At 30.7% G+C, this 16,134-nt stretch overlaps 1 protein-coding gene across 1 annotated transcript; it reads right to left on the minus strand.

Annotated features, from left to right (window-relative positions):
* Positions 1-5,104: 5,104 nt before the first annotated feature.
* LOC139862595 (protein RSI-1-like) lies at positions 5,105-6,153 on the minus strand. The gene is made up of 3 exons (XM_071851211.1): positions 6,073-6,153; positions 5,389-5,413; positions 5,105-5,286 (listed from the first exon to the last, which is right to left on the minus strand). The coding sequence occupies exons 1-3, from the start codon at positions 6,151-6,153 to the stop codon at positions 5,105-5,107; spliced, it is 288 nt and encodes a 95-aa protein (XP_071707312.1).
* Between the last annotated feature and the right edge of the window lie 9,981 nt (positions 6,154-16,134).

The following is a 16,134-nucleotide window of genomic DNA, read 5'->3' on the forward strand; positions in this document are numbered from 1 at the left end:
AACGGATATCCATCCGATCCATCCGATTCGTGATGGATATGGATAATCTAAATGGATATGAATACGGATATGAATAAACTTAAATGAATATGGATATGGATACAGATAAAAATTTTCATCCATGAATATATCCATTATCACCCGAAATACATATATAAATACATAAATATAGATATTTGCAAACACAATTACTATTACAAATGCATTTACCATTGCACATACATTTTGCTTGCAATTATATAATGAATTAATTATGATATCTCTACATTTTACAAAGCATGAATTTCAAATCCTACTTGTCACACTCACATTGTCCCAGCATTTTATTTTCCACGTGGATTTTTTTAAAAACACTCTCATATGCTACAAATTACTGGTACCATACACGTGGACATCAAAGCACCACCAATATGCTTATTTCTGAATAAAAAAAATAAAAAAAATAAACCCATCTTCTCTCTTCCATCTGCATCTCTTTCTTCAAACCTCAACACCCCAAATCCTAAAAACGTCAGCGACTGAAAACTACCTCCGATTGGATCGCCAACCATTACATCTGACTTAATCTCTACAGTATTACGCACGGATCCGTATAAATTTTTTAGGGTTTGAAACGATTTAGGGTTTACAGCGTTATTTTGAAATAAGGGATTTGGTATTAATCATCATCACACAATGCTGAGTATCAAATCGATTTCAAGTTGAAAGGATTCGTGTGCTTCCTTCGTCTTCATCTTATTTTTAATCTGTTCTTTTTTGGAGGTAGGTGTTTAATGTATCAACAGTAAGAATATTTTACTTTACTGTATCAATTTTGAATATTGTTGAGTTTTTATAAAAAGAATTTATCTACTTTTGTTTTAACGATTTTGCTGAAGATTACATGTGGGTTGAATTTAAAGGTTCTATCAATTGTTTACCATCTGTAACATCTTTAATTGTTTGGTTTTTTTGATATTTGTTTGTTTTTATGACATGATGCAACTTTGCTTGCTTCAATTGATAAGTACAGATAAAACACCTTTCGATTATCAAGTTTTACATGCGAGTGTTTATGTTTTCTATATCAAGTTTATGGATTTTAGGAACAGGGAGAAGTCGGATTACCTTTATGGTTCATTTTATATGGTTAACCGATGTTGCAAAAAGGATTTCGGATCAAAAACGGGTCGATCAAAATTGATGTGAAGGTATTGCAAATTCTTACATCGTTCTTCTAATTTTTCTTGGTTTTTTTTTAACAATTGAATTATCAATGATTGGTTTTTTTAATTCGATTTGAAACTTGGTTATTTTAAATTTGATCACTTTAATTTCAATGGTTTTACAGTTGAGATACATGTGCAATTTCATTGTCGTCATCATTATCGGTCCTTTTGGACATGGTAATGTTTAGTTCAACTGGATGATGTACTGGAATTATTGATTTGATTGATTCATCTAAAATTAGTTGCATTTGGTTTTGAATAACTGCTATTGTGAGCAAACAACTATAGTTTTAATATGGTTTATTTATAGGTTATGAATACAAGTCCTGATAGTCACTACAGGTAATCTTTGGTATGTGTCGAAACGGGTCAGGCAAGGTTTGCCCAAAACGCCCTGTGTCCAAAGTTTTTGAACACCGAATGCATGTCTTCAATAATTTACATGAGGTCATACATCAGAAGTGTACTTTAGGTGACATATGACCCATTTGACATATATGACCTGGTTGCTATTTAGACCCGTTGGAGGTGAATATAAACCAAATTAACCCATGTTAAAGTAAAAGGGTTGAAATTAACCCATTCTAATGTGGATCATGTTGTGCAGAATTGCATGGCATCATTGTCAAGTAAAGCTTGGCATTTGAGTAAGGGATACGAAGTCTAATATACGCATAACATTAACAACGTTATTGCTTCTTACACTTTAATTAGTGTGTTTTCGTGTAACTGATCTGCTCGGTGCGTTGTTCAGATGCGCGAAGGTACATATCATTTATTTGTATTTACCCTGTATCGTATTTACAAGTTAGTAATTTACATGTTTTTAAGCAGATTAAACTCCAACTAGCCTCTGAACAAATGATCGATTTTATTTTAACAGTTGTTATGAAGAAATATTTTTTTGAGTATCCAGTGTCTATGTAAGTAATCACTCTAACCTTTCTTATCACATATATGGTATGAAGTTATATCCAAGTTGTATATTTGTATTCGCTTTAGAGTTGTACCAACATTAACTTTGCTGTTTTTGATTCTGAATCAGGTTATTTGCCTTCACTTTTATAAGTTAGTAAATGATGAAATTTACTTTGTATGAATTATGAATCAGCTGTTTAAGTTTAAATTATCTCTACCTATACCTTCATTTATGTTGATTTAGTTGTTTAGTATGAGATGAATCATGTATGTTACTTCATTTTTGGGAAGCCCCTTTAGTTCAGACTAAAAGTTGTTTGAAACAGTTCCTTTCGGTGCAAATTTTGACTTCGGTTGATTTTTATATAACAAATTTTCGGGTTTGGTATGGGTCAGTTTAGTTACTACATACACACTCTTAGATCGGTATGGGTCACTCTAGGACTGTGTAAAGATGGGTTGCTAATGATACTCATAAGCCACATACTATCGACTTCTTGTGTTTGTGCAGTTTTTTTTGTTTTTTGAAAGCTTGATAAAAACGCTACATCATCGCAAACAAGAACTTCTTGATCTTAACATCTGAGCAAAATACATCCTAAACACATGGAGTTGTCAATATATTTGGGTATGATCAAATTTAAATTAGAGGAACTTCTCACTTTTTATTTGTTATTTTGATATGGGCATTCATATAAACTCCTTCCTCTATATTGTTGAATATACTTGAGATGGATGAAGTAGACCCGGAAATGTTTAGGTATGTAGTATGCATTATTGATGTTCTTAAAATGAGCCTTTTTGCATGGTTTAGTGTTTGTTTAAATTAATTTTGCTTTAGTGTTTTGCATGGTTTTGTGTTAAAATGTTTTACTTTAGACATACCTGTAATATTTGAAGTTAAACATACCTCCTATTTTGTACCTGTAGTAATTTGATTTAGGTATGGTTATGTTAAAAGAAAAGTCATGGTACCTGCCATAACAAGTAAAATCATAGCAAAAAGAAAATGATTTTGTTACGCCGTTTTCTCTTTTTTTGCTGCAATCGTATAATTATTCTCCAATATTTTGAATCTTAATACGTGTTTTGTTCATGTAGAACCCATAGCCGAAGTCGTATTTGATGTTATTGTGAACAAAAAGAAACAACACAAAATCGACGATGATGAGTTTGGTTATTTTTTTCTGAATATTAGAGGTGATGAAATGGGCGGGTTGGACTGATAGGTTAGTACAATCAGTGAATTTTTATTATAGGTCTAAAAAGGGTGTCATGTTTATCTCCTCCTCCTCCGACGATTCGGTACGATCCGATCTGGGGTTGATTGGATTCCACCGTCGGATATGTATGCTCCGTCACCTTCAATATCTATCTTTTGGTTCTGATTATGCGGTCCGATATTTGTCAAATTGAAGGTTAATGAGGTTACGTATGTGATTAAGAGAAAATGGAAATAAGTGATCAGATGGGTCCTTAAGGAAGACATGAAAGTATGAAACAATTAGTTAAAGAAACATTGTTAAAATGGCTACTGTTTTTCTTTTTTTGGAATGATTTGTTAATGGGTTACAGATTAAAATAGAGTTTTCTGATGTTCCAATCACATTGAAATGTCAAAGAACCGTGTCTAATTTTTCATAGAATGTTTTACAAAGTAATTTCAACAATTGTTCACTAATTCATATGTACGCGGTCAACATTGACCTATATACTTTGAATATGAAATTACACTCGATCCTGCATATAACTCACGTTGACTAATTTTAGATTTTATTGGATATTTATATTATTTGTACGGAGTTGAACTATGTATTTTGTCAAAGTTGTTATTATATAGAGTATTATATAGGTGTGAATGGTTACTTTTATAGTATGAAAAAAATGCTTGAAGGTGTATGATTTGCTCTACATTGTACTTGATTTGGAGCCATAAAAATTACAAGACCATTTTAAAGGGCGTCAGAAAATAGGGCGTGACTTATGTGGCATCGGTGGCTGACGCCTTGACGTTGAAGAGGCGTCAATCACGATCTGAAGGAAAAAAGATGAAAGCGTCAGGGATTATTTGACCAACTACAATTCACCATTAATTTTTATATATTATTAATTTATTTATTTTATATCGAAAAAATTGCGATGTTTCAAGGTGGTTGGTCCCCGTGGTTTACAAAATGGTTTACAGTGTATGCATAGTCATAATATTTCTCAAAGTTGTTATAGTTATGCAATTAGATATTGTTATTTACACATTTGAGTAATTAACAACAACAAATAGTAACGATTACAAAAACTATCAACAACGAATAATGTGGTACAAATAGTAACGCTTATGAAAACTATTTTTTAGAGTTGACGTACAACGTACGGGCTCTTAAAATCTAGTATTACAACAAAACACGTATATTCAATAAAATAAACATACAAATTACACATTTAATATATCGTAGTCTATGTTTAATAGTAAATTTAACAAATTTTGTTACATCTTTAACAAAAAAATAACACATTCTTGAATATCCATTATAAAAGATAGTCCAACAAGGAAACTTGTGATTCACTCTCATTAATCATCAACAGGGGCGATTCTAGGCCTTTTTAGGGGTGTCCTAGGACTCCATTAATTAGGTAAACTTAGTGTATAGTTCGATCAAATTTGATATAACCCACTTGAGGACCTCACTATCTAGCTTGTTTTTGAAGCTCTAGATTCGCCAATGATAAAATACCTAAACAACTTAATTAGTATCCTTGTTTAGGTTAAGCACGATTGATATCATAGTTGATAAAATACCTAAACAAACACCTCACGGATAACACTTTGACTAAATGCCCCTCGGTTATCCGTACATTTCACTTTATTCGAATTGGGAAAACAAAACAAAACAAACAAACAATAAATAAAACAGTCAGACCCTTTGATTCTGTAAAATTGACATTGCAACCCCTCTAATCATTGATATATAAAGAATTAAAGATCAAGGACACTTTGGCTTGCCATCTTGAGTCTTCCAGTTATTGTAGCAAGAACACTTCTGCTTGTTACCATAAACACCTCCTGGTACGCACAAGCATTTGGCACAACACTTTAGGCAGTAAAACATGCACGGCTTTTTGTGCGATGTTGCCGAGCACCTATACGTACATCTTGGTCTGCACTCTGTCCCAACAATTTGATTGAACGTATCAGTAGTATTATTTATAATCGAAGATGGAAATTTGGTTGAATAAATTTTTGTTAAGTATAGAGAAAATGTCTTACCTTGAGGTTTTAACTTGTTTTTCCCCTGTTGAAGTTGAAATATAAAATATTAATTTCGATTTTCGATGCATAGAATAAATGAAAAATAAAATAGAGTTTAATATATATACTACTCAATAGGTGATGAAAGGTAATTTATCATTTTGTGATCCATTTGATAAATAAAACTAACTATATATAAGTAACAATTAAGTAACGAATATTTGATTACGATGATGCGCTTCATAATTTGACTAAGTAGTGAAATTTGTAGTTATCTAAGTATGAATGTTTGAGCTGGTAAATCAATAAAATTTAAGTCTCAATGGAAAAAGATAATGATAAAATGGTGAAGTTTCGAAAAATTTGAGTGATCAACAATTTATTTCACATGAATATTATATTTAAACTTAACTAGCCGCATATCTTGAGTCAAAACGATAATGAATAACACGATTAATCAACGTATATTTGAGTAAAAATACTCTTTTCTAAATAGCATAAACAAAAAATACGTATTCATTTAACATTTACAATTAGATAATTTTTGTCCCGAAAAACATCCCTCCAAGCTGGACAACAACATTGTACTACTCAGTTAATTTTATAGAAAGAATGTTAGTATAATGTATGCTTAAATACATATACATAGATATACATTATAAAAGGATCAATGACAGTGTAGTGCAAGATGGTTAAAATTACCTGAGCTACATCGGCAAATGCGATCAAAAGAATCAAAGACAGAACCAAAAGCAGAGCGGTGTACGGACATCCTCCAGCCATTCTGTTTCGGTCTCTCTAACAAAAAAAATATATGGAGCACTCCGTATATGAATATGATAGATTGATGAATAAAGTGAGTAAGAGAGAATGTGCTGTGAAATAGCGGTGAAGTAGGAAGGGTAATTTATAAAGGAGCTGAGGTAGCTAGCTAGTTGTCACGGACTTATCTCAATAAGCTCACGTGCGGCACTTAGTCTCTACTAAGTCAGCCTTACTCGGACCTTATAATGATTCAAGTAACCAAAAGAAAAAATATTATAGAACAAGTGAAATTGAAGAAAATACTTATATTGCTTGAGAATGCTTTACAAGAGAGAATGTTTGAGATTTGAGGTGTGGTGTGCCAAATGAGGTCACCCATATTTATACTACTCCTACCTAAAAATGGATGGCTAAGATTACATTAAATCAATGACTATGATTAATCTACTAGAACATTCATGACTCTAGAAATATCTATGGACTTTTCACACCATTCTATGGAAGAATCAATGGGAAAGTTCTAGTGAACTTCCATGAGGTTCTTGGGCCTTCTTTGATTTTGACATATTGGGCCACAAACTTAGTGGATTGGGCCATAAGATTAATGGGTTGTGACATTCTCCCCCACCTAAGCTCGCGACGTCCTCGTCGTGTGTTCCTCGTTATTCTTCTTGAGTTTGTCTATGAACTGCCACAATAGGTCTTCGGCCTCCCAGCTTGCTTCACTATTGGGTAAGTTATGCCACTTAACTAGGTATTCTCTATAGCTCGACACACCTCGTCTCCGTACCGTTCGATGCAACAAGATATCTTCCACCTCACGATCGAACGAAGTCGCAACTGCCATTGGTGCTCGCTTGGAAACTCCTCGTTCTGGGTCTTCCTCGTCTCCATGATAAGGTTTTAGAAAACTTACGTGGAAGACTGGATGAATCTTTAACTTGGGCGATAGTTGAACTCGATAAGATACGTTCCCAACACGTCCAATTACCGGGAATGGGCCTTCATATCTCCGGATCAATCCTTTGTGCACCTTTCTAAATGTTTTGAATTGTTGAGGTAAAAGCTTCACCATCACTTGGTCCCCAACTTTGAACTCAACATGTCGTCTTTTCTCATCCACCCATTTCTTCATTTTCTTGGCCGCCTTATCTAGTGATGCTCGCGCCAAGTCGGATTGTTCGTGCCACTCCTTCATCGTTCTATAAGCGGCTGGGCTGCCTCCATCATATGAAGCGGCCAAAGCATTCGGGGTCAAAGGTTGGCGTCCTGTCACCAACTCAAAAGGACTCTTCCCCGTGGACTCACTCCTTTGCATGTTATAAGAGAACTGAGCAATATCAAGAAGCTTAGCCCAATCATGTTGATTTGCACTTACATAGTGTCGAAGATAGAGCACAATAGTGCATTCACCCTTTTCGTCTGTTCATCCGTTTGGGGATGAAAACTCGTGGAGAAATTCAAGTTTGTCCCCATGATCTTGAACAACTCCATCCAAAAATGCCCCGTGAACCTCGGATCTCGATCACTTACTATCACGTGCGGTATCCCTCAATACTTTACCACATTCTTGAAAAATAGTTTTCCGGTCTCATCCGCGGTAACTTCGGATGATGAGGCTATAAAGGTTCCATACTTAGAAAACTGGTCCACCATGACTATAATACTCCCACACCCTTCCGACTTTGGTAAGCAAGTGATGAAGTCCATGGAAACACTCTCCCACTGTGACGACCCGGGAATTTCCGACCAAATTTAAACTTAAATCTTTAAATGAATTCGACACGATAAGCAAAGTTAGTTATATTGAAGTCTCATAAACTTTGAACTGTGTTCATGCATACATTTGACCTTTGAACTATTTTATGTAATCAATTACCCTTTAACTATTATCAACGATTCACGGACAATTGTTTATAAATAAATATGTATATATATATTAATTTGGAATATTGAAATGAAATTAAATGATTAGAAGTAAGAATGTAAAATAATATATAAGATAATAAGATGATTAATAAACTAAAGCTATAAAATATATATGATTTCTCTAAATAATTATTATGTATATTGGTTATATATATAAAAGGTTTAAATATCATATGTTATTATTAGTAAAAAGTATATAACATATAAAATTACTATATTCAATGTAATTACAAGTTTAAAATATAATTGTATTACTAAAATTATTATTGTTACCATTATTAATATTAATATTAATATTAATACTAATATTAAAATCAGTATTAAGGAAAGTATTATTTCACTATATGTAATGCCAGATAAACTAAAATTAATAATATTACTATTTAGTACTTCCTTATGATTAAAAATAGATATTATTAATAATAATAATATCATTATTATTAAATAATAAATATGGAATTTAATACAATTGTTTTGTTATATCACCGCTATTATTAATAATATTACTATCATTATTAATATCATCAATAATATTATCATTAATATAAACAAAATTATAACTTTAATTATTTTAATTAATGTTATTATTAGATATTATTATTATTAATATCATTAGTTATATTGAGAATTCATACAATCTATTATTATTATCAATACTAATATAATTATTATCATTTTTATGATTTATATTATCATTATTATAAATTACTATTATTAATATAATTATTACTTATTAATTATTAATTATTGGATAAAATCATACGCATAGAATCAAATCAGATTTAGGTCTGCATCAAGTTTTATTTGCGTTTTTTTTTGGACTACAAATCCTCTATTTCAGGTTCCATTACAAAATAGAAGAGTCCAACAATCTATACATATCATTGTCTCATTTATTTATTCTCTTTATTTTTTTTCTCTGACTTCATATATGTGGAAGATTCAGTGTCGCCATTTTCAATTTATAATAGTCAAATTCCTTGAATTATTGGAGAATTATTTTTGTCATCAATTATCATTATCAATCATTAATACCAGTAGTCTATATGAATCGAAAAAAAAATCAAACAGATGCAAAATAAATAAAAATAAAAACCGCTGGTTCTTTGCTGCTTCATCTTTTTTTGCCATAATTCGAATACGAACTGATTTTAAAAATCTAATAACGCAATCTTGTTAGGAATCATACACCTAAACTATCTGTAAGTTTTCATTACTTAATTTCTCCATTTGATTATGAATTTCGAAGTCAATGTTTCTGCAACAAAAAGTCAAACATTGTTCTTCAATTAAATTTGAGTTCTCTGTTGTAATTCAGGTCAAATTGAGAATTTGGAAAGTTTATATGAACGATTCCTTACCTATTTCATGTTATGACCTTGGTCCAAAACATTCTTAAAAATTGAAATCGTATTTTTTTTTGTATTGAAACAGCGACAGCAGCATCTTTCAATGGGAGCTGTTTTAATTTTTTTTTTGTTTATCAAACTGAGATAACGGGTATAAGCATTTATATATTGTTATGAAATCCAAAAACCAAATTAATGTTAGGATTAATTGTACCACTGATTGAGCTGTTATGATTATGAAGAAGATGAAATGGGAAAACGAGTTATATATATTAGTGGGCTTTAAAAACAGAAATGAATGAGGTGGAGTTATTGTCGTGGGTGCTAGCGTGTAGGCGAGAGGTCTTGGGTTCGAGACTCGGCTGAGCCATTATTTTTTTAAATCCGATTAACTTGAGGTAGTTTCATCTTTTCATTATTATTATTATTATTATTATTATTATTATTATTATTATTATTATTATTATTATTATTATTATTATTATTATTATTATTATTATTATTATTATTATTATTATTATTATTATTATTATTATTGTTGTTGTTATTATTATTTGAATATTAATGATAATCATGATATTAAGTATAATTTTGAGAGTATTATAAATGCTAGTAGTATTATTATCCTAAATACTAGTATTACAATTAGTATGGTAATTATTATTGTAAGTATCATAATTGTTAACTTTATTATAACTACAAGTGTTATATCTATTATTGTTTTTATTATAAATATTAACTATGATATTATTATAGATTTCGAAACTTTAATATTAGTATTATTATGATGAATATGAAAATAATATAAATTATAGATATTAGTATTAATATCTCTTTATGAACAAAAATTAACATAAGTAATATTAGTTATATTATCACAAGTATCATTATTATGTAATTACTAAAAATAGTATCATGATTTTCATTAACAAGTGAATTTAATATTTTACAAGTAATCAAAACTATCATTTTATTTCAAATAGCTACTTTGTACCAAAAATATACTTAATACATATATTATAATTATATTAATAGTTTATATACTTACATATCAAACATAATAACAATAGTTATATAAATATTTATATATAACAAACTAATTATATTTTTTTTTGTAATACTAACCATAAATATATAGATATATCAATATGACTAAATATATAGATATTAAATATTTTGAACATATACACAAACTAAATAACATAACAAAATTAATACTTTTACATTATAAAATGAATCTAAATTATTAATATAAAAATAACATAATTAATAAAGTTATATCAATATAATTTTGATCAATTACAGTTATGTGTATTAATAAATATACAAATGATATAGGTTCGTGAATCCTAGGCCAACCCTGTATTGTTCAGTTGTTCAATGTCGTCATATGTATTTTTACTACAAAATACAATAGGTGAGTTTCATTTGCTCCCTTTTTAAATGCTTTTGCAATATATATTTTTGGGACTGAGAATACATGCGCTGCTTTTATAAATGCTTTACGAAATAGACACAAGTAATCGAAACTACATTCTATGGTTGGATTATCTAATCGAATATGCCCTTTTTATTAAGTTTGGTAATCTAAGAATTAGGAAACAGACACCCTAATTGACGTGAATTCTAAAGATAGATCTATCGGGCCCAACAAGCCCCATCCAAAGTACCGGATGTTTTAGTACTTCGAAATTTATATCATGTCCGATGGAGGATCCCGGAATGATGGGGATATTCTTATATGCATATTGTGAATGTCGGTTACCAGGTGTTCAATCCATATGAATGATATTTTTGTCTCTATGTACGGGACGTATGTTTATGAGAAATGGAAATATGAAATCTTGTGGTCTATTAAATTTATGAAATGATTATTTATGTTAAACTAATGAACTCACCAACCTTTTGGTTGACACTTTAAAGCATGTTCATTCTTAGGTACGAAAGAAATCTTCCGTTGTGCATTTGCTCATCTTAAAGATATTATTTGGAGTCATTCATGACATATTTCAAAAAACGTTGCATTCGAGTCATTGAGTTCATCAAGATTATTATTAAGTCAATTATAGTAAGATATATTACGAAATGGTATGCATGTTGTCAACTTTCGATGTAATGAAAGATTGTCTTTTCAAAAACGAATGCAATGTTTATAAAATGTATCATATAGAGGTCAAGTACCTTGTAGTGACCCGAACTTTTCCATGTTTATATATATACATATTAAATGAAATTGTTATTTACATGATTAAGTGTTTCCAACATGTTAAGCAATCAAACTTTTTAATACTTGATTAATTGAAATAGGTTTCATATAGACAATTGACCACCCAAGTTGACCGGTGATTCACGAACGTTAAAACTTGTAAAAACTATACGATGACATATATATGGTTATATATATAGTTAACATGATTTTATTATAAATATGTATCTCATTAGGTATTTTAACAATGAGTTATATACATAAAAATGAGACTATTAATTTAAGAAACTCGAAAACGATATATATAACGATTATCGTTATAACAACGTCTTACTAGGTACATATGAATCATATTAAGATATTGATACACTTGGTTAATTATGTTAAATGATAAGTAAATATATTATTAAGTGTATTAACAATAAAATACATATGTAAAAATAAGACTACTAACTTAATGATTTCGAAACGAGACATATATGTAATGATTATCGTTGTAACGGAATTTAACTGTATATATATCATACTAAGATATATTATATATCATAATATCATGATAATATAACAATTTAACATCTCATTTGTTATAATAAACAATGGGTTAACAACATTCAACAAGATCGTTAACCTAAAGGTTTCAAAACAACATTTACATGTAACGACTAACGATGACTTAACGACTCAGTTAAAATGTATATACATGTAGTGTTTTAATATGTATTCATACACTTTTGAAAGACTTCAAGACACTTATCAAAATACTTCTACTTAACAAAAATGCTTACAATTACATCCTCGTTCAGTTTCATCAACAATTCTACTCGTATGCACCTGTATTCGTACTCGTACAATACACAGCTTTTAGATGTAGGTACTATTGGTATATACACTCCAATGATCAGCTATTAGCAGCCCATGTGAGTCACCTAACACATGTGGGAACCATTATTTGGTAACTAGCATGAAATATCTCATAAAATTACAAAAATATGAGTAATCATTCATGACTTATTTACATGAAAACAAAATTACATATCCTTTATATCTAATCCATACACCAACGACCAAAAACACCTACAAACACTTTCATTCTTCAATTTTCTTCATCTAATTGATCTCTCTCAAGTTCTATCTTCAAGTTCTAAGTGTTCTTCATAAATTCCAAATGTTCTAGTTTCATAAAATCAAGAATACTTCCAAGATTGCAAGTTTATTTCCAAGTTTTCTAAATCCATTCCAAGTAATCATCCAAGATCAAGAAACCTTTGTTACTTACACTAGGTTATCTTTCTAATACAAGGTAATAATCATATTCAAACTTTAATTCAATTTCTATAACTATAACAATCTTATTTCGAGTGGAAATCTTACTTGAAATTGTTTTCGTGTCATGATTCTGCTTCAAGAACTTTCAAGCCATCCAAGGATCCTTTGAAGCTAGATCTATTTTTCTCATTTCCAGTAGGTTTATCCAAGGAACTTGAGGTAGTAATGATATTCATAACATCATTCGATTCATACATATAAAGCTATCTTATTCGAAGGTTTAAACTTGTAATCACTAGAACCATAGTTTAGTTAATTCTAAACTTGTTCGCAAATAAAAGTTAATCCTTCTAAATTGACTTTTAAAATCAACTAAACACATGTTCTATATCTATATGATATGCTAACTTAATGATTTAAAACCTGGAAACACGAAAAACACCGTAAAACCGGATTTACGCCGTCGTAGTAACACCGCGGGCTGTTTTGGGTTAGTTAATTAAAAACTATGATAAACTTTGATTTAAAAGTTGTTATTCTGGGAAAATGATTTTTATTATGAACATGAAACTATATCCAAAAATTATTGTTAAACTCAAAGTGGAAGTATGTTTTCTAAAATGGTCATCTAGACGTCGTTCTTTAGACTGAAATGACTACCTTTACAAAAATGACTTGTAACTTATTTTTCCGACTATAAACCTATACTTTTTCTGTTTATATTCATAAAATAGAGTTCAATATGAAACCATAGCAATTTGATTCACTCAAAACGGATTTAAAATTGAGAAGTTATGGGTAAAACAAGATTGGATAATTTTTCTCATTTTAGCTACGTGAAAATTGGTAACAAATCTATTTCAACCATAACTTAATCAACTTGTATTGTATATTATGTAATCTTGAGATACCATAGACACGTATACAATGTTTTGACCTATCATGTCGACACATCTATATATATTTCGGAACAACCATAGACACTCTATATGTGAATGTTGGAGTTAGCTATACAGGGTTGAGGTTGATTCCAAAATATATATAGTTTGAGTTGTGATCAATACTGAGATACGTATACACTGGGTCGTGGATTGATTCAAGATAATATTTATCGATTTATTTCTGTACATCTAACTGTGGACAACTAGTTGTAGGTTACTAACGAGGACAGCTGACTTAATAAACTTAAAACATCAAAATATATTAAAAGTGTTGTAAATATATTTTGAACATACTTTGATATATATGTATATATTGTTATAGGTTCGTGAATCAACCAGTGGCCAAGTCTTACTTCCCGACGAAGTAAAAAATCTGTGAAAGTGAGTTATAGTCCCACTTTTAAAATCTAATATTTTTGGGATGAGAATACATGCAGGTTTTATAAATGATTTACAAAATAGACACAAGTACGTGAAACTACATTCTATGGTTGAATTATCGAAATCGAATATGCCCCTTTTTATTAAGTCTGGTAATCTAAGAATTAGGGAACAGACACCCTAATTGACGCGAATCCTAAAGATAGATCTATTGGGCCCAACAAGCCCCATCCAAAGTACCGGATGCTTTAGTACTTCGAAATTTATATCATATCCGATGGGTGTCCCGGAATGATGGGGATATTCTTATATATGCATCTTGTTAATGTCGGTTACCAGGTGTTCACCATATGAATGATTTTTATCTCTATGTATGGGATGTGTATTGAAATATGAAATCTTGTGGTCTATTGTTACGATTTGATATATATAGGTTAAACCTATAACTCACCAACATTTTTGTTGACGTTTAAAGCATGTTTATTCTCAGGTGAATACTAAGAGCTTCCACTGTTGCATACTAAAATAAGGACAAGATTTAGAGTCCATGTTTGTATGATATTGTGTAAAAACTGCATTCAAGAAACTGATTTCGATGTAACATATTTGTATTGTAAACCATTATGTAATGGTCGTGTGTAAACAGGATATTTTAGATTATCATTATTTGATAATCTACGTAAAGCTTTTTAAACCTTTATTTATGAAATAAAGGTTATGGTTTGTTTTAAAAATGAATGCAGTCTTTGAAAAACGTCTCATATAGAGGTCAAAACCTCGCAACGAAATCAATTAATATGGAACGTTTTTAATCAATAAGAACGGGACATTTCAGTTGGTATCAGAGCGTTGGTCTTTGAGAACCAGAATTTTACATTAGTATGTCTTATCGAGTTTGTTAGGATGCATTAGTGAGTCTGGACTTCGACCGTGTTTACTTGAAAAATGATTGCTTAACAAATTTTGTTGGAAACTATATATTTTTAACATGTGAATATTATGTGATATATTAATCTCTTAACGCGTTTGATATTATGTGATAGATGTCTACCTCTAGAACAAGTCCCATTGACTCTCCTAATAATAATGAAGAGTCAAATGTAAATTGGAATGATTCGTGGACTGATTCACAAGTTCCCGAAGAGGAACCGGAAGAAGAGTCGGAACCGGAAGAAGAATCAGAACCGGAAGAGGAGGAACCGGAGGAAGAAATAGAACCGGTGGGGGAAATAATAAAACGGTTAAGTAAAAGAAAATCCTCAACCAACCGACCAAGTTTAATTATGGTCAATGGTGTTTCCGCCAAGGAAGCAAAATATTAGGAGGATTACCAATTCTCCGATGAATCGGATTCCGACGAGAATTCCGATGATGTTATAGAAATTACCCCAACTGAATTTAAAAAGGCAAAAGAAAATAATAAGGGAAAGGGCATAAAAATAGAGAAATCTAATTCCAACCCCGATGAACTTTATATGTATCGTCAACCCCCGAAGCCCTTAAGTTGTAACAATGACCCGGGAACCTCTAAACCACCATGTTTTTCTAAACCAATGTGGAAAACGACGGCTCGTATTAGGGGAACATCATATATCTCTAGAAACTTGGCAAAACGAACCAAAACCAAAGAAGAAGAAACGAGCGAGTCGGAATAAGATAGTTGTATTCGTGTGGTGTAATATATGTAATATAGTGTGCTTATGCTTTATGATATATGTAAAAATTGCTTGTATTAATAAGTAATTTTTTTTATGAATCTAACTCTTGTCTATTTTACAGTTTAAAAACACAAAATGGATAGACAACCCAATATTTTAAGAGACCTACCCGGAGACATGATTGATGAAATCTTGTCTAGAGTCGGTTAGAATTCTTCGGCACAACTATTTACGGCGAAATCAGTTGTAAGACATTCGAAGAACGTTCC

The sequence above is a fragment of the Rutidosis leptorrhynchoides genome, chromosome 8, assembly GCF_046630445.1.
Source record: "Rutidosis leptorrhynchoides isolate AG116_Rl617_1_P2 chromosome 8, CSIRO_AGI_Rlap_v1, whole genome shotgun sequence".
Classification (NCBI taxonomy): domain Eukaryota; kingdom Viridiplantae; phylum Streptophyta; class Magnoliopsida; order Asterales; family Asteraceae; genus Rutidosis; species Rutidosis leptorrhynchoides.